The sequence below is a fragment of the Musca domestica genome, unplaced genomic scaffold, assembly GCF_030504385.1.
Source record: "Musca domestica strain aabys unplaced genomic scaffold, Musca_domestica.polishedcontigs.V.1.1 17, whole genome shotgun sequence".
NCBI classification, from domain to species: domain Eukaryota; kingdom Metazoa; phylum Arthropoda; class Insecta; order Diptera; family Muscidae; genus Musca; species Musca domestica.
The window spans coordinates 10533120-10551863 of record NW_026712230.1 but is presented as its reverse complement, the minus strand read 5'-3'; the positions used below and the strand labels follow the sequence as shown (position 1 = coordinate 10551863).

Sequence of the window (18744 nt, the reverse complement as noted above, 5' to 3'; positions counted from 1 at the left end):
CAAAAGTATAGTAATCCATGCATTTGAAATACTTACATAGTTATATTTATTTCCTCCAGTTGTTGCTGTCAGTACACTGCCACTAACTCCGGAACCACTTGAACTACCGCCACAAATACTAAGGCCACCGCAACCGCCTCCACCAACACCACTACTACTGCATGGACCCTTAAGGAGATTATCGGGCGACGAATTAATACGATCGTTATCACTCGATGATAAATTTGATTCGGCTGAATGGTCTAGGCCGCCGCCTGAGGAATCCATATCAGTGTTCCATGACTCATATTCGGTGTAATTGGTTGATTGATTCATAAGCTAGAAGTAGAATAGAAGCAGAAGAGAAGCAAAACAAACGAAATATAATTTTAAATAGCTTGTAAATTCAATTGGACATTCTACGACGACCAAGACGACGACAACAACGGCGATTCATGGGAAAAAGAGTTAATTTTTTGAGTTAAATTTCCCGATAAGTTATTGTAAAAAAGGGGAGGAAGAAACAAAATAGAAAAGGCATACAAGCAGACAGCCACAAAAAAAGAACGCATACATTAACGATTAGAAAATTAAGTAGTTGATTGATGATGGGCAAATAATGATTAATAATTCAATTGTGTTTATTTGTTTGGTTGTAACAAAACACACAATTCTCCATGAAGCGCAGCAACTTCAATGAGGGTAGAGATTAAACTTGTAAATAACAACAATCGGAACAATATAATTTTGTAATGTCGGGTTTTGATGTGTATAAATTTTGTTTATTTATTTATTTTTTGTTTCATTCTGTTCCCACTTTTGTTTTATTGAATGAATTTGCTTGTGACATTGTTGTGGACGTAAAGGGGGAAATAATGATACAGAGTATTTGTATGTGTCTGCGTGTCCGTTTAATAGCTCCATAAATTGAACGATAAACTGTTGATAGTTTGCGATAAATATCATTAAATATTATTGCCTATATAAATCTCTGCGCTATTCATGGCCAATAAAAAAAGTATTTTGTCGCCTTGTACAGAAACCTTTCGTTCTTATTTCTAACCAGATTTTCTTTCCACTTCGAATAAAAATGATTTGCAAATTTAGATGAGCAAGACGTCCGTCCGTCCATGTTAATTTGTAATCATTTTGCTTGTCAAATTTTACTGTATGGAAAGCAGGCTCCCATCTCTGATTTGTGTATATACAATGGATTTATAAACGTAAATTTTGACAATGAGATGTTGTCAATTAAATAACTTTGAAAAAATTGTAAACATATAATTGCATGACTACCATTTTCATTCTACCATGATTTGTGCAGTACAGTATGACATTATTTCAAATAATCGATTAAAATGTATTTGAATCTAAGGAGGTTTTTTGATATATTAATTTATAGCCTTTGCTTATGTATTTTGGCATGTTTTTTTCAACAGGAATATCAAACACTGTTTGTTCTTTTATTTGAAGTTTTACATCCTTCTTGATATTTTAATCAAATGATTGTTCAAAGATAAACCTGAGACAACAAGCTAGATTCATTTTACAACAATGGAATGTTTGGAGTTTTGTACCATATTTAAGCCAATATTTTTTCAAACTCAAAATTAAAACAAATTTAACATTTTGAGATATGTGGCTGTAAATTGTTTAGTAAATATAGAAGCATTAAATGCATGATAATCTCTACATATTTTCGTCAACTCCTTATCTACAACATTTTGGGGAGATGTCAAATCTAAATTCGAATTCGAATTTGGTTTAGATATCGTTATCGTGAAATGCAAAAAGACGGAACTAACAAGAAATTGAAAATTGAGTTTTTGAAAGAATATTGTGAATGTCATTAAATTACTTGTCTTGACAGAATTTTACACGTCTGCGATCAAAAAAGGCAATTTTATTAACTTGGAAGAACCTTCATTGGACATGTTTAAAGTTTACATTTAAAAAAGTTTTTTTTTGCTTCTCCTACGCAATTATGTTTTTGTTAGTTATGCTTTTTTGCATTTTAGCTAAGGATATACAGCCCCGTTTTGTTCGAAAATTCAATATTAATTTAAATTTTGATGATGTCATAAAATTTAAGCTTGATCTGAAAGAAAAACCAATTAGTGTTTTAGTTAGGATTTGTACTTTCATAAAATGCTCGCTAGGAGATGTTTGCATGTGATTGCCTTAAGACTTTGACAGATTTATTCTAATGAAGTGCAGCAAATCAAAATTTGGAAACAACAAGAATAATTGTTACCTGACATTGTAAGAACAACAAAAGTAATAATATTTGTAGAACAAAACAACAATTTATATTTTAGTCAACGCCTTAGAACCTGGTGGCTATTTCCTGGTGCAACAGATCTACATAAGCATTTTATTTATAACATTTATTTAGATTAGGTTAACAAGAATTCTTTCTAGAAAGTTAGAAACTTAAAGAGATATTTTACGGAAAGAAGACTTATAGTATGTACAAACCTCTCGGTTCAAAAAGTATTATTGGTCAATGCATATTATAAGATTGTTCCAGATTTGAAATCCGATATTGAAGAAATAATGCATTAAAACGCCATATACGTATGAGAAACTAAAATGTGATACATCTAAAAATTACATATACAGGGTGAGATAAAAAAAACTGCAACAAACTTCAGACTGTTGTAATTTCTAAGCCACTCGTCCGACAGCTGTTAAAATTATTCCAGTGACAGCTCATTATATTGTTCACAAGCGTACAAAAACATTTTGGTGAGAATTGTACAGAAAAAAAAGTTATTCGTGATGGAATTCAATGCTACAGTGTGATATTTTTATATATTGGGCTGGAAAACCACAAGTGGCTATTGTTAGAGCACTCCAGCATTTAAATGTGAATAAATCTTTTGTGTTTCGTACCATCGCTCGTTACCGTGATACTGGCAGCGTAGCCTGAAGTCAAGGAAGTGGACGGAAGAAAACAGCAACATCAGCAGAAATGGTTTGAAAAGTAAAGAAGCGACTTGATCGAAACGTCGCAGTGGTCGAAAAAGGCTCATGAGCTGAACATGTCCCAATATTCCATTCGACAAATATTGAAAAATGAGCTCGGGGTAAAGCCATTGTAATTCCATTGAGAAAACGCTCGTTGTCCAGCAGTTTGTAAACAAACAAAATGATCGTGTTTACTTGCCAAAGAGGTCAGCTGAAAATGTGAATCTTCGGTTGGCCACCAGAACTCAAGCGCCGGCCATGGTGATGGTTTGGGCCGCCATAACAGCCGATGGTCGCTCTCCGCTCATATTAATCGACCGTGGCATCAGAATAAATGCCGAATATTATCGCGAAAATATTCTGGAGTTTGTATAAAAGCCTTGGGCACGCAAAAATTTGGACGCAGAACCTGGTCATTCCAATAGGACTCAGCAACTTCGCCTTCAGCACGCGCCACTTAAGAATGGGCACAAAATGAGGTTCCTCGCTTCATTTCCAGCGCACAATGGCCACCAAAATCTCCGGATACCAATCCGTAGGACTTTGTGTCCGGAGCATTTAGGAATGCAAGGTTGGCACTAAAAAGTACCAAAGTGTCAATAACCTCAAGCAAGCGCTTCGCCGGGAATGGGTCAAAATTACGCAGAGTAACATTCGGGCAGCTTGTGACGGTTTCATTAGCCGTTCGAAGGCCATAATTCTTGCAAAGGTGACCAATACGAACAAGTATAAACTTATTCTAAAATTGATGCTATTTCCGACATTTTTTGCTTTCATTCAATACAATTTAAAAAATGTAAAAATTATTGCGTTTGACTTTGCTGCGGTTTTTTATATCACCCTGTAAATATATACTTAAAGCCACAGCATAGGATTGAGATTCTAATATTAAAGAAATACTGTTCTACACTGAGCAGAAGTTGAAGTTGGTTTTGGTACATTTTGGCATTCTGCCCATTTTTGTACTCTACGGAAAAGAGAAATCCATAGGATCACACTTTGAATTGTTCTATGCATTTCCGACCGTCTTTCTGCCTATGTTTGTGGATTCAAAGTAAAGGTAGCATTTATTGTCCGACTGAGACCAAACTTTCCACAGCTTATTTTTTTTTGGCCCACGGATGAACTCTATAGAATTTTTAACACCTATGACCAAATTTAGACTGGCAGTAAATTTATCAACGGTAATATAAGAAAAGGTGAACTTGACTCATTACTTATGTACTTAAAAAAAACATAGGTCTGAAACTAACTTAAACAAATTACAAGCAATAAGATGTTCATTGTCATGAGATAACATTTGATGTAATGTAAGCTTTGGGGAATGATATAGTTGTTTTAATCGTTTCTCTTGCAAACTCTAAATTTTAATATCATTGTTATTTTTTTAGTAATAAAAACTATTAATAACATAATTCCATTCCAAATGAAATATCATGACAATTTCTAAAGAAAATAAAGCACATACACAAATTATAAAGATCAATTGACTTTCAGATAGAATACGAAACAACAATTTCAACAGCAGTGGTTACAAAAACAAATAGCGAAATGTTAGGGCATTTGAAGTTTCAACCAATTAGTAATGGGGACTCCATAGAATAAGAAAATATAAAAACACAACAACAAGATCTAATATAAAATATTACGATCCAACATAACGAAACGAGCACAAAAACACAAGAGTTCTAATTTTACCGTTTCTTCACTGGGTTGAGACAATTTCAATAACTTATTATGTTTGCGCTGAAAAATAGTATTTTGAAAAAATAGGTTTTGTAAAAAGTATAAAAAACGAAACAATAAGAACCACAATAATAAAACACAAGAATTTTCTAAATTTTTCAACAAGAAGAAGCAGGTAATTTTTAGCTTTATAAAATCCTGGTAATGACGGCAACAATATGCAGACGAGTAATAGCAAGATAAAGCTTTGTTATTCCTAGAAGTGGACTTACCTTTCGGGGTGGCGCAATGGGTCCTTCATCGATTGAGCTGATACTTTCATTTGATTGGCCGTTAGATATTTCACGTTCTAAGAAAGTATTCAAAATTAATAATCTAAGGTTCCAAGGAGAGTACGGAATAAAATATATTTACCTGCAGGTGGACCTGGCGGTGGTATTTTTGGTCTTGACAATGCCGATTTATCTACATGCTTTAATGTGGGTATTTCTCCAGCTGGCGGCAGTACAAGCTTGGCTCCGGCCAAGTGTAAATTCCGATTTAATGATTCTCCACTGGGCGAACGTTTGTGACCAAATGTTGTCATGGCCGGCATAATGTGATGCCCTGCCGTTGTGGGACCACCATTTGGATCCTGGGAGACAACCAACTTATCAATACGCTCATAAAAGCTACCACCATGTGATGCTGAACTATTGTGGCCGCCGCCACCCATAATACGTGGACTGCTGTCGACGGAACGCAGTAGCGGCAGGGTACCATATGAAGCTGGATCCATTGATTGATTTTTATGATTGTGCGTTCGTATGTCATTTGTATCGAAATTTTGTGAATGCCTAGGCGGATGTGGTAATGTACCATAAAAATTTGATGATGTTGTACCGGGTGGCGGTGCCGGAGCTCGTTTCTTTAACGAGTTCATATTGGCTGTAAAGGGAATGAGAAGAATTGTTAATCAAAATAAGAAGTTAAAAAATAGTAAATATATTATTAGTCTCTTAAAAAAATAAATAAATAGGCAAGGAGGACCTAGAAATCGACTACAATTTCTGGCTAAGAAATCTTGAAAATTCTTAAATAAATAATAATGAAAAAATATTCTTGAAAATGAAATCAGCAGGTTTTTGAAATTTGTTTTTAAAGTCCACGATTTTTATTTAGTAGGAAAAATTGGCAAAGAATTCTTTGACAATAATAAACACTGAAGGCTTTCTAAAGATTTTTTTGAAAAGGTTATCCCGAAACTACGGACGGAAGTGCTGTTCTTTAAATTGAAAATCCTCAGGGGTATGTATATAGGAGAATATGTAATATACGTGACACTAATGGTTTCCTTCATAAAATTACTTTTCAACACCTTACATAACTGCTTCCCTTTAAGATCTCCTTCAGTTGAAGTTAGTCATTCTCACCTGTGGATGTTGATTTTCTAGCTCCTCCACCGAACTCATTGTTACTTCTTGCCAGACGGCCACTTTGGCTTGAGGCTGAACTGGGACTTGAACCACCGCCGCCAACGGCACTACTACTACCACCACCACCAACCCCGACGCCGCTACCACTACCAACAACTCCAGCAGCTACTGCAGCATTAATGTTACCAGCACTGCCCAAATATTGGCCCAAAGACATTTGCTGTTTGGGCGATGTGCCTGCCGATTGTTGATACATGGGCAGGGTGAATTGTCGACTGGGACAATTTGCAATAGGACTAGAACTACTTTGTATTGAATCACAAGTTGAGGAACGTGAACGTAATACCGGTGAATCACCGCCGGCAAAACTGGGAGGACGTGAACGCTTCTGGAGATAAATTGAAGAAACGACAATTATGAAAACGTTCAAAGAAATTAAAAAAAAAAACTTACACGCTCATCGATAACCGTATCATCATCCGAAAAATCTGTTGAGCCATCTTCGTTTGGCAGATTCCAATCTGTATTGATGTGATCGAAAGCACTTTTCTCACGTCGCATGGCACACTCAATCTGAAATGAAATTTTCAGTACTTCATTAATAATGTCAATTTAATTGAAAACACATTTTTTACTTACCAATTCCTTACACACATTATGGCCCATTTCTTTGGCTATGTCCAAAGCGGTTTTATTCTGGGAATTACGTATCTCATAATCGGCTCCGGAGCGCAGCAGAAGCTTTATACACTCACGCTTATCGTGTGCCGCACACAAATGCAACGCCGTATTTTTACCCGTCACATTCAATATACTGGGTGGATTTGTGACTTTATTTAAACCTTTTGGTGGCATATTCTGTATAAGGAAATCAACAATATGCAGCGTACATCCAGTTTCCCGAAGGACAGCCAGATGCAGTGCCGTAACACCATCATCCCACGAGGGTAAGCAACATGTGAGATCTGCACCCTCTGCCCACACTTGCAGCAGTTGACTCATATCGGCATTAACCACGGCCTGTTCAAGATCACAGCGTAAATCATTCTCATCGGCACATGTACGCATCACATATCGTTTTGCCACATATTTGGCACGTATAAAATCGTATCGTTGTTCCCTGCGGACAAAAGAAGTTGGAAATGAAATTTTCTATTGGAAAAGGTGGTTATTTCCCAAATACTTTTCTCCATCAAAAAAAGCTTCTCGACAACTTGTATGTAATTAAAGTTACTATTTAACGTCTTTTTCCGTTGCTTACAACTTAGTGAAAAATTGTGTTATTAATTATTCTAATTTAACATTCTTTACACTACGCATGTTGTTAATGGACAATGTAACTTCCATCTAAGTACTATTTTATAGAAGATTAGCCTGAACAGCCAATATGCTATAACATACTAGGCTATGAAGGTTTCTTTGCAGCTTTTTGTGTAATGTTAACTTATATAAGTTTCTCTATAAAAAAATGGCTTAAACTTTCTAAATTAGCATTCTTACATTGTACTATCCGGTGTTAGTTTGCCCTTGCCCAGTGTGGCTTCCATTATTTCATTTAAAGCATGATTACCCATGGCACGAGCTATCAATAGATTGGCTGTTGTTAGATTATCCAGTGTCAGACTTTGTATCCGTGAATGGTGGACGCCAAGATCCCGATGGACACCGGAGCATTGAATACAAACAAGAATACCAAAATTCAGACTTATCCAGGTGACATCATTGCGTGAGCCACAGTCACAGCATTGATCATTGCCTGGCAATAATTGGACGTATCTGAAAATTAAACCAAACCCCAAAAACTTTAATAAAAATTAAAATACTTTTGCAGCACTTGGGACAGACCTGATAACAGTCTTTTGTAGTTCCACCAAACTTGGACTCATTTGGGGATTTGCATGCTGGAATGCTTTAGCTAAAGCTTTTTCTTTACAATTCACCAAAACAGCCATCCAAGCTTTTTGATCGGATTCATCTTCAGCCTGAAAATGATATGGACGATTGTCTGCACAGAAAGGAACATAATTAATTAACATATCACTCCATCAAAGCACATATTTGGTGGGATAATACTTACAACTGATTAAATCAAAGCCTCGTTTATCATCCGGTACCGGTTTGATTTGACATGTCAGCAAATTTACTCTTGTCGGCGGTTTGGTTTCATCGGCATGGCATATGTCAAGAAATCCATCACTGGTCACCCGACATCTTCGTTTTTGCCAAACTCTTCGCACTTTCCCTTCGCTTTTCTTCAATAGATGGCCGGAACGTGTAACACCATGATGTTTATCACCCTGCAGCTGATGCAGTGAATAACCCGTTCCACCTCCACCCTTGTCGGTGGGTACATTTTCCACACGTTCAAAATCGGGTGTGCTCCGCAGCAGTGTTCGCAATTCTAAGAGGCTGCGACGGTCTTCATCCTGGCGCTGTTTAATTTTATGCAATTTATCACTTAAATCACTGATATATGTTCCGAAATGTTCGATCGTTTGGAGGCCATCTTTGAAATAGCTGTGGGGATGAAGTTAAAAGAGTTGTGGTTAATGGAATATTTGTTAGCAAGTTTTCAATATGAGTTTGCCATCCAAAATTGTTGAATGGAAAATTAAACTTCCAACGTATTTAATTTAAACTAAGTTGCTTTCACCCTACTTTTCTACAGAAAAAGGTGTCTTCGGCTAGCGTTTCTATGGAAAAATTTGCCATGAAACATTTTTTCTATAGGAAAAATTGCTTCCCCATATTTTTGGACAAATTTGTGGGAAATGTGGCAAAAATCATCAAAATACCGAATATCGAGCGGTACCGTTATATTCGGGCTTTCAAAATATTTTTTATCAGAATACTAAAAACAAATTATTTGATTCGATATCGAAAATTTTCGATCGAAATTAATTTTGCATGGGACTTATTGATTAACAAAATCAAAATTTCAATATTAAGTTTTGCATCGAAATTTTTAATTTAATCAAGTTTGAGTTTATATAGAAAAAACTTATTCTTCTATCAGAAAGGCAGTCTTCCTCTATGAGAAATGTAGTCTTCTCACAATTTTTCTATAAGAAAAATGCCCTTCCAAGCCTAAGTAAAGACGTATTTAAGCTCAATAACATCTCAATTTATTTCTTGCCTCCCACAGCCAAAATACCAGACGCAATACGCCCACCTCAGTTTCAATCACCCGGTATAATTGGTGGTGTCATTGAAGAACAGCCGGCTTAAATTTTACTATTCAAATCATGCACTTGATATATAAGGTAAGACATATGGACACTTTATGCGATAAACCTGTAGCAGACACACATACTTTGAATGTTGCCTATGCAATAGATCGTCACTTATTTGTCTACGTTACACAGGAAGATTGAAATTGAGATTGCGCTGGTGTGATGATTGCTATGGACTTAAATTATTGTCGCATTTATTTTATCTTTTAGATGCCAACCAAGAGTGGCAACGTTCCATAATCAGAGATGAATGTAAAAAAAAACAACCAATGATATCCATAACAATAAACAACATTCAATACATCATATCGAATTGATTCGCATCGTATCGTACCGTATTGTATAGCAGGCAACATACTTACTTATTCAAAGCATGATAGTATTCGATGAAATGCTGCAGCAGTTCGATGCCAGTTTTTGTTTTGATTTCCTTATATTTCAATAAATACTGGAAAGAAAAAAAGAAAAAGAAGAAAATAAACAAAAAGCCCAATAAGAGCAACAACGAATTTAAATGCAAAAAATAAATAAACAAACAAAAAAAGGAAGGTAAACAATGTGTACTGTGTGTTTTTGCACACAATACAGGAAATGAGAGAGGAGATGGGCAAAAATTTGTCCAGCTTATATTACATTAATGGATAATAATGTAATCGACTGATGGCGGTGATGGATGGACAGATGGGGAGAGACACACACAATGGGAGGAAATTTAATGTGAAACAAAAAAATGCGAATAACAATTGGGAGCGATATAGAAAAAAGTACAACAATTTGTCTATAAAATGGTGTGGGCCAAGGTTATTTTAAACATTGAGAAAAGAAAAGATGTATTATAGAGTTGTTTCCTCAACAAATTTAAAAAAAAAAAGTTATCCCTTAAAATTTTATTATAGAAAAGTTGTCCATCAAAGACTTTTATTAACAGTTACGTTCCAAAAAATGTTCTTAAGACAAAATTCTCAAATCTACATTTGAAAGAGTTACAAAAACAATTCCTGCAAGCAACTTTTCTGAGGGAAAATCTGCCTTCTAAAAGTTTATTTAGAGGAAAAGATGTGTTTCAACAAATTTTCTACGAAAAAACTTGTGTTCCAAAAAATTGTTTATGGGAAAACCTGTGCTAGGCTAGGATTTTTACAGCAAAATATGTTTCCCAACAATTATTCTATGAAAAACCCGGTTCTCCAACAACTTTTCTATATGAAAATACGTGTTCCTACTACTTTTCTGTAGGAAAAACTGTTCTCTACCAACTTTTCTATAGGAAAAATGTCCTCAAATAATTTTTCTATAGGAAAGATGTCTTTTAAAATATTTGCTATGAAAAAGTTTTATCTCAGCAGTTTTTTTTATAGGAAAAGCTGTCCTTCAACAACTGTTCTACAGAAAAAGCTTTTCTCCCTAAAAAATTTTCTTCCAACAACTTTTCTGTTGAAAGCGTTTCATTTGATTAAGTCTTCTATTGGAAAATTGACTTCCAATGATTGTCCCATATAAATATATATCACATATATGAAGATGGCCTTCTGCCAACTCTTCTCTGAGCGAAGTTGCCCTCCAACAACTCTGCCATGGAAAACGTTGCCTTTCGCCTACACTTTTTTGAGAAAAATATCCTTTCATCAGCTTTACTTTAAGAAAAGTTACTTTTCAACAACTCTTCTTTGGGAATCATTAATTTTTTATTAACTTTTCTATGAAAAAACGTTCTAAGAACATTTCGATAGATATAGTCAATGGAATTTCTTTGGCAACAGTAGTTCTTCCTCAAAAACCTATTTTAACCATTGGAATCGCTTACTTCGGAAGGTCTATGAAGAAGACTCACTTTTGTAGAAGCTCATCTATAGGGAAGACACAGCACCCTGTTCGTCTGTAAAGAAGTCTCCCTGACCTCAGCTCGTCCGTAAAGAAGACTCCTAAAACTGAGGTCGTCCGTAACAAAAGTCTCCTGACGTCAGTTCGTCCTTATAGAAGACTCTCTGCTCGTCTATAAAGAAGATTGCCTGGGCTCAGCTCGTCTGTATAGAACAATTCCCAGCTCGTCTATACTACCTGAATAGTAGTAGAATACTACCTGACCTCAACTCATCTATGTAGAAAAACTGCTTGACCTAAGATCGTCTGCAAAAGTCTCCCTGACCTCATATCTTCTATAAAGAAGACAACCTGGCCTCAGCTCGTATGGAAGTCTCCCTTACCTCAGCTCTCTTTGAAGAGGACTCCCTGGCCTCAGCTGGTGTATAAAAAGTCTAACTGTCCTCTGCTCGTCTATAAAAGACTTCCTGACCTCACAGGTCGACTATGAAACAGACTCCCTGGTTAAAGTCTTTCAATAAGTACTTAAATAATCGATTTGTATGGTTACTTGTTTCGTAGGACATGCCCTGGTAAAAATAATGTGTTCATAAACTTCTAAAATGTGGCATTTCAACTATGCGTTAAATTTTTTGTTTCGTATTGAAAAAAATATCCTCCGAATAATTTTCATACAACTGTTTGTTGTTAAACTGCTTTCGATAAAAGCTATTGTGCCGGAAAATTCCATCCCACTGTGTTTACATGTAAATACGAAAATTAAACGAATAACGCGAAAATTTCCATGAACTGTTTACATACTTCACAGGTCTGTAACTGATATAGTCGACGTTCTTTTTCCATTTCATCGGCCACAACAGCAGCATCGATTTCTGTTCGCACCATACCCGCCTCTTTGGCCTGGGCCTTTTTCTCCTTTTCGATTTTAATGAATTTCGCTTCGTAGTCTTTGGCAGCCTTGTCGAAGGGCCTCTTCATGTCGCCCTTGACACCACGTAGCTCACTTTTCAACATTGAATCGACCGGAAACATGACAATATTGTTGATATTTTGCATCTGGGCGGAGAAAAGAAAGAAAAAACAATTAGCTCAGAAGAGGGTAAGAATAACGGATGCCATACTTACCAATGTCTTCATTAATGCACTCAACTCTTTTGTCACCACTGAGAATTTAAGGAATGCCGCTCCTATATCAGGTTCATCCTGATCGATTACCTTGCCGCCGAGACGTTCAAGGGCCCTCACCAGAAACATTTCATTGTCGACATGAGCTGTAATAAATGAATGAGGATAAGTTGTAAATTAATTAACTCTTAAAAGGGCATGTGGGGTATTCTTGGAATGGTAAAGCAATTAAGCCGTACATCGTCGAACAAGGTGTTGTGGTTGGTGGTGGTAGTGTTGGGTTGGGGTATAGATTGTGTTAAGTATTTTATGGAAATTAGTTTATGACAGGAGGACAGGAGACAGTGTCGTGAAGAAGGAAAATGTCACAAGATGTGCGACATAAATGACATTTTTGTTCTCAATTTGCGAGTTTGTTGATAGCAGACTATTGGGTCGGTGGAAGAAGGAATTGCCGCCTAGAGGCCTAAGAATATCCTTGCTTTTCAAAATTCATCTTAAAAGTTCTTCTCTGATTTTTTCACTGTAACATGTGTGCACATTTTACATTGGAAATTGTTTGTAGTTGGGTCGAGTGAGTGAGTGGATGCCTCGTTGTTCGCTTTAGTATATGTGTTAGTGTGTATCTGTGCTACAAGGAGTATTTGAAAATAAATAAAAAAATCCATACTTGTATGAGTTATCTAACTATACCATAACAAGTTGTTGCAGGTGGCGGTGGTGGTGTTGATGTGTTGTTGAGTTGGATAGATTGTCGTTGCAACCATGGCTATGTTTGGCATGCAACAATATGCTTGCACACACGCTTTACCCACTTGTTACTACTCAATTTAGAGACACATACATTGCACTTTAATATATATAGGAGGTATGGTGATGGTGGAGGGGTGGTTAATTTCGCTGGAGGTGGATTTTGTATTTTTGTTTTAAAAATACTTACTATTTCCTGAATTGTGTATGGCCTTGACTGCTTTTTTCAGTTTTGTTAATCCTTCACGGTCAAACTCCAAGCGCTGCAATGAAAGAGAAATATAATGGAAAGTTTAGTATTGGTCATGTTAAGAAGGGTCAACAAATATTCTTCTAGTAAGAAGTTTTCTATATTCTAAAAGTTTTTTTTAATTTAATTTAAAGACATTTTAATTTAGAAGTCACAAAAGTAGATCTGGTACCTTAAAAGAAACACCTGGTATGAAAAGTTGTGCAGTTCTAGTCATAAGGGTTAAAGATGTGTATTTTTATGTATTTTATGCTTTGTCATCTATAAAAAAATATATTTGAGCAGTGACGAATCTAACTAGAAATTGCGTGTTGTGAGATAAATATATGGCTCTTAGGCGAATCTAAATAAGTTGCCGCGCATAGGTGCTAAGTCTGAGGAGAGATTCCGGATTTAAATGTACATGTACCAGTTATTGCTTGAAGAGCTAAACAAGCAATTGCAACTTATTGACATTCTACCTAAACACCTTATCTTTTAAATTTCTAGAAATACGACTACAATGACTGCTAAGACGACATATCATGGGGAGACGAAATGGTTGTAAGACTCAAAGTAGAGGATCTCCTTTGGGGACTTTATGTGGACGACTCCGCAGTGATCAAAAAACTTTGGACAAAGACATGCAATTCTCTGAATTCAAGTTTTAGTTTCTGTAGGTCTTTGCTCCGATAGGCCGTCTCTTCGGTTGAAGGTAAAGCTCGCGAGGAAAACTTCAAAGTAATATCTCTCCCATGGGATGGATGAAATTCCAAACTTAAAACCAGATTTTAACCCCAACGCTACAGCTTTGTTGGCTGCAACGATAACGACAACAACAAAAACCCGGGAGCCGACAATCTTAAAGACTAGGCTAATGCCCCAAATAGACCTGGGATGAACCATATAGACTTACCGAAGCACAATCCCATAAAAAGTGTGGCAAACATGCCATGACAGAAAGTTTTCATAGATGTCACTGTCGTCAACACGTCAATAAAGAAGCCAACATAACTTCCTGAAATCAACTTGTCTAAAAAGAAGATTCTATGACCTTAAATCGTCTATCAAGAAGGCCCCCAATTTCAGCATATTTGTAGAGAAGACCAGGTCTTCTTTAAAGAAGGGGAATCCCTAGCATTGAATTATCTATAAAAAAAGACTCTCCGAATTCATGTGTCTCTAGTCAATAAACCTGAACTCAGTTCGTCTATAAAGATTTCCGTATCTAAGCCAGTCTACAAAGAAAACTCCCTACCATCAGAACACACCCTAAACCTCAGCTCATCTATGAAAAAGACTCCTTGAAGGTAGTTCATGCAAAGATTCCCGACTTCAGCTCACATATAAATAAGACTACCGGACTTCAGCTCGGATATGATGAAGGCTAACTGAGCTCAGTTCGGATATGATGAAGACTAACTGTGTCTCTAGTCAATAAACCTGACCTCAGTTCATCTATAAAGATTTTCGTATCTAAGCCAGTCTACAAAGAAAACTCCCTACCATCAGAACACTCCCTGACCTCAGCTCATCTATGAAAAATCTCCTTGAAGTTAGCTCGTCCATGAAAAAGACTCCCCGACTTCAGCTCAGATATAAAGAAGACTCCCTGACTTCAGCTCGCATGTGATGAAGACTGACTGACCTCAGTTCGTCTATAAAGAAGACTATCTGACCTCAACTCATCTATAAAGAAAAGCACTCCATCGTCTCAGCTCGTCTATGAAGAAGGCTTCCGGGCCTCAGAGGGTCTACAAAGAAGACTCCCTGACCTCAGAGTGTCTACAAAGAAGACTCCCTGGACTCAACTAGACCTGAGCTCATCTATAAATAGGATTCTCTGCCATTAAGGAACTATAAAATTTTAAAAATAAAAAATGGTGCAATCTTGAAGCTTTTTACTTCCATTGGTTAGAAAAAATCTTCTTGGACAATTTTTTTTTATTTCACGACTGTAAATTTTAAATTTTCATATTACTAGAAATTCAAGCATTTGCTGCGGTGGCAGAATCGGTGTAACAAATATCAATCTTGTTAATGTCATGGACTATCAGCGATGCTAGAGGAAATCCGACGAACCATATTAAGAATTCCAAATTTAAAATCTCCGCTTTTTATTACTTTCCTATTGAATTTAAATAAAAAAAAAACTAAAAATATATATTACAATTTCCCCCCAGTTACCAAATCTGGAGGCAAGTGTTGTCTTATCGATGATACATAAAAAAATTAAAACAAAAAATGAAACGCCACGAAAGAATTTATGAATGAATGAATTAAAATACGATGTGCACCACTTAACATACAAAAATCTTCTATAGACGGGAAGAAAAAAGAAAAAAAAGAAAAGAACAAAACCAACAACTATAAGTAGAACTAGAGAAAATAAAAATAAAGGCAATAGTGCTTAAGATATGAAGAAGAAGACGAACAAGAAATTCCCCCTCTTCAATCTCTAGCAAATTGAAACAGATTCATTCCAATTCAGAAAGTGAGTGCGACGGCAACGTCATTGACAATAATAACAAGAACAACAACCACAACAAATCGGTGTATAAAAATGTTTTCAAAATGTACACGAGTAAAAGCCAAAAAATACAGAAAAAAAACAACAACAAATACTGAAACGTACATCTGTCAAGTTGATTTTTTGTGTATAAAATGGGAATCGCAATTCCAATTTTTGTTATCCAAAAAAAAAAATGAAAAGAAAAGAAAGGGGCCACAACAAATTGTCAATAGCTTCAATACAAACACAAATCTTAAATTGTGTATATCTCTGTGATGGATTTTTGGAAGAAAGAAAACTTCAAAAGCTTAGCCTCCATCGAAAATGAAAAGAAATCTGCGGCCGAAATAAAGTCTTTGAAACCAACTTCAAAATGTCTTAAAACGGAACTCAATCTCTAGTTTTTCTTCAACAATTATTTACATCCGGTATAAAAGTGCTATAATACACAACATTGCATGTATGTACAACATAGCAAACCCAACCAACTAATTGTTGGGTGACCGATATATCGATATATGTATCGCAAAATCAGAACGAACTTCTTAACGAATTCCATTAACTAGTGTATTTATTGTCAAAATTCTTTTTAGAAGATATCGCTTTTATAACTTTATGCCTACAGAAATTATTCTACATTTCCCAACAAGAATTTAACCCAAAATTTCCTCATTCCCCCTATATATATCTGAACCCTTATGACTTTGTTTGCTGGGTATTTACACACTTTTAAACATAATCATGTTTAAACTCTTTTTGTGTATAGGCAAGTCAGGCACATTGACGTATGTCGTCCTACATGTGTATATTCCCCATCTACCCTACAAAACTCTCCCTAAGTATGAATGTAGTTTAAGTGCAACAGGCACTTAAACGAAAAACAACAGCAAAAGCAACAACAACAACAGCAAGAAAATGGAAACTAAATAGTTGATTGCAACAAATCTTACACGAAACCTCTTAAGGAAGAAGCAAAAAACAAACAGGACATGAACAAAGATTTACAAACAACAAATGTATGACCTTAATTTATTATTGTTCAAGGAATAGGGATGGGGAAATTTTACAACAAGGGTAGGAAAGAATGGTGAAACATCTGAAATGAGTTCAAATAGGAACAGAGAGGAGCATAAGGATATATAGATAGACCTATGAGTTGAACACATAAACTTCTATCTTAATACTAGGGGTAGTAGTTGGTGAAAAGATGCGAACTAGTTTAATATTCTAAAGGATCTCTTTTCTCTTTTCGGTATTGCTCTTTAGCCACTATAAGTATTTTTCGATTTTTAATTTTCATACGCTCTAAAAACTATTAAATTATCAACGCCATTAACTTCTCATTTTTAACTAATCCTATTCTAGGAGACATTTTGTTAGGCCTATTTTGCCTCATATAGCATTATTACATTTCAAAACACTATCTTAAATTTTGCTCATTTTCATTTGGGAGCTAATGTCAGGGAGGTCCTCTTCATTGTAGCCGAGCTGAGGTCAGTGATTTTTTTAGACCAGTTTAAGTCAGGGAGTACTATTCCTTCCATACGAGTTGAGGTCAAGAAGTCCTCTTCTTTATAGACGAACTGAAGCCAGAGAGTCTTCTTTACAAACAAGCTTGCGTTAGGGAGATTACTTTGTAGAAAAGCTAACGTCCGGGGGTATTGTTCAGAGATAAGCTGAGGTCAGGGAGTCTCCTTTACTGACGAGATGAGGTCAGTTTGTCTTCTTCATGAACGAGCTGAGGTCAGGAAGTCCTTTTCTTTATAGACGAACTTAGGTTAGAGAGTCCTCTTCTTTATAAAAGTGCTGGAGACAGGGAGTCTTCTCTATAGACAAACTGAAATGGGTAGCCTTCGTAATACCCGATCTGAAGTCAGGGAGTTTTCTTAATAGACGAACACAAAAATTTAGTTTGGCTTCTTTATTGACGAGTTGACGACAGGGGAACCTACGAAACAACAAAAACTAAGTGTTCTCTACAAGAGTAGAATATACTCGATTTCGAACGAATTTAGCTCCCACTCACTCCTCAATTTTATTTCTTTTGGGATTTCGATCTACAAACCTACACAATTTAATCCACATTCATATCAAAGGTGACCAATTCGAACAAATCTAAACTTTGATGCTATTTCCGCCTTTTTTGGTTTCAATATATATTAAAAAACCATCGTTTTCCACTAATAAATGAACGTTGTTTTTATAAAAAAAAACAACAATAAAGGGATTAAACCTGACCATTTTGCAACAACAAAATATTAAAAAAGTTAAACATTATGCCCTTTGACTTTGTTGCAGTTTTTTTATCTCACCCTGTTTTCAATGAAATGTAATCAAGAATATTTCATCCTTTGACATTGTTCCTAAAAGGCTATGTTTTTTGGGAAGTTTTGAGTCGGAAAACTTGTAAAAAACATTTAATCTATAGATTTCGAATTGTCTTCAACAAAAAATATGGACTTTCGATGGACAGCTCAGTCAACTGAAAATCGATTTGTTTACTTCCCAACACAAAATCGAATTTAAAATCTATTTAAAAAAGTCAATTTTTTTTTTGAACATTTCAAAATTGAAAGTCAAGTTACTTATTCCCAGTAAGAAATTTTACAGCTTTAAGGGAGAGCCTTCTGTATTTTCTGATATATTTTGTTGTGACCTTTGTGTGTCTTTAGCAAAGTTTTCCTTTTCCATAATTGATTTTCCGTCTAATCACATCCATTAATTATTTTACTTGCAACATAAAACAAATTGGCAACAACACTTAATCAATGACTGAAAATTACAACATTTGACGCATTGACCTCTATTTTCCACACAAACAAACAGCATAGACACATGAGTATTTTCCCAATAGACAATAGTGTTGCCAATAGTACTTTTATGGCGGATTTTAAAGAATATTATCAGAACCTTTTTCGTGGGGGTTGGAAGATATTTTCTAAAGGACTATCGGTGCTTATATCATGGATTTAAAGCAATTTTCAGTGAGTTCATATTTTCTTAAAAATGATCAGAAATTTCATT

The 18744-nt window shown here is 35.6% G+C and overlaps 1 protein-coding gene across 5 annotated transcripts in view; it reads right to left on the bottom strand.

Moving 5' to 3' along the window:
• Positions 1 to 18744, bottom strand: part of LOC101890581 (arfGAP with SH3 domain, ANK repeat and PH domain-containing protein) — a 65301-nt gene that overhangs the window by 9304 nt on the left and 37253 nt on the right. For 4 of the 5 annotated variants that reach the window (XM_059120507.1, XM_059120508.1, XM_011292151.3 and 1 more), the window contains exons 3-16: positions 13170 to 13242; positions 12230 to 12375; positions 11906 to 12160; positions 9646 to 9731; positions 8128 to 8567; positions 7896 to 8055; positions 7551 to 7826; positions 6690 to 7170; positions 6504 to 6623; positions 6048 to 6438; positions 5050 to 5562; positions 4908 to 4984; positions 4648 to 4695; positions 37 to 318 (exon numbers count right to left, since the gene is read on the bottom strand). In XM_059120507.1, the coding sequence (XP_058976490.1) occupies positions 37 to 318; positions 4648 to 4695; positions 4908 to 4984; positions 5050 to 5562; positions 6048 to 6438; positions 6504 to 6623; positions 6690 to 7170; positions 7551 to 7826; positions 7896 to 8055; positions 8128 to 8567; positions 9646 to 9731; positions 11906 to 12160; positions 12230 to 12375; positions 13170 to 13242 (3348 nt within the window). The remainder of the gene's footprint in view (positions 1 to 36; positions 319 to 4647; positions 4696 to 4907; positions 4985 to 5049; positions 5563 to 6047; positions 6439 to 6503; positions 6624 to 6689; positions 7171 to 7550; positions 7827 to 7895; positions 8056 to 8127; positions 8568 to 9645; positions 9732 to 11905; positions 12161 to 12229; positions 12376 to 13169; positions 13243 to 18744) is intronic. The other variant, XM_020035025.2, reaches the window with a different exon arrangement.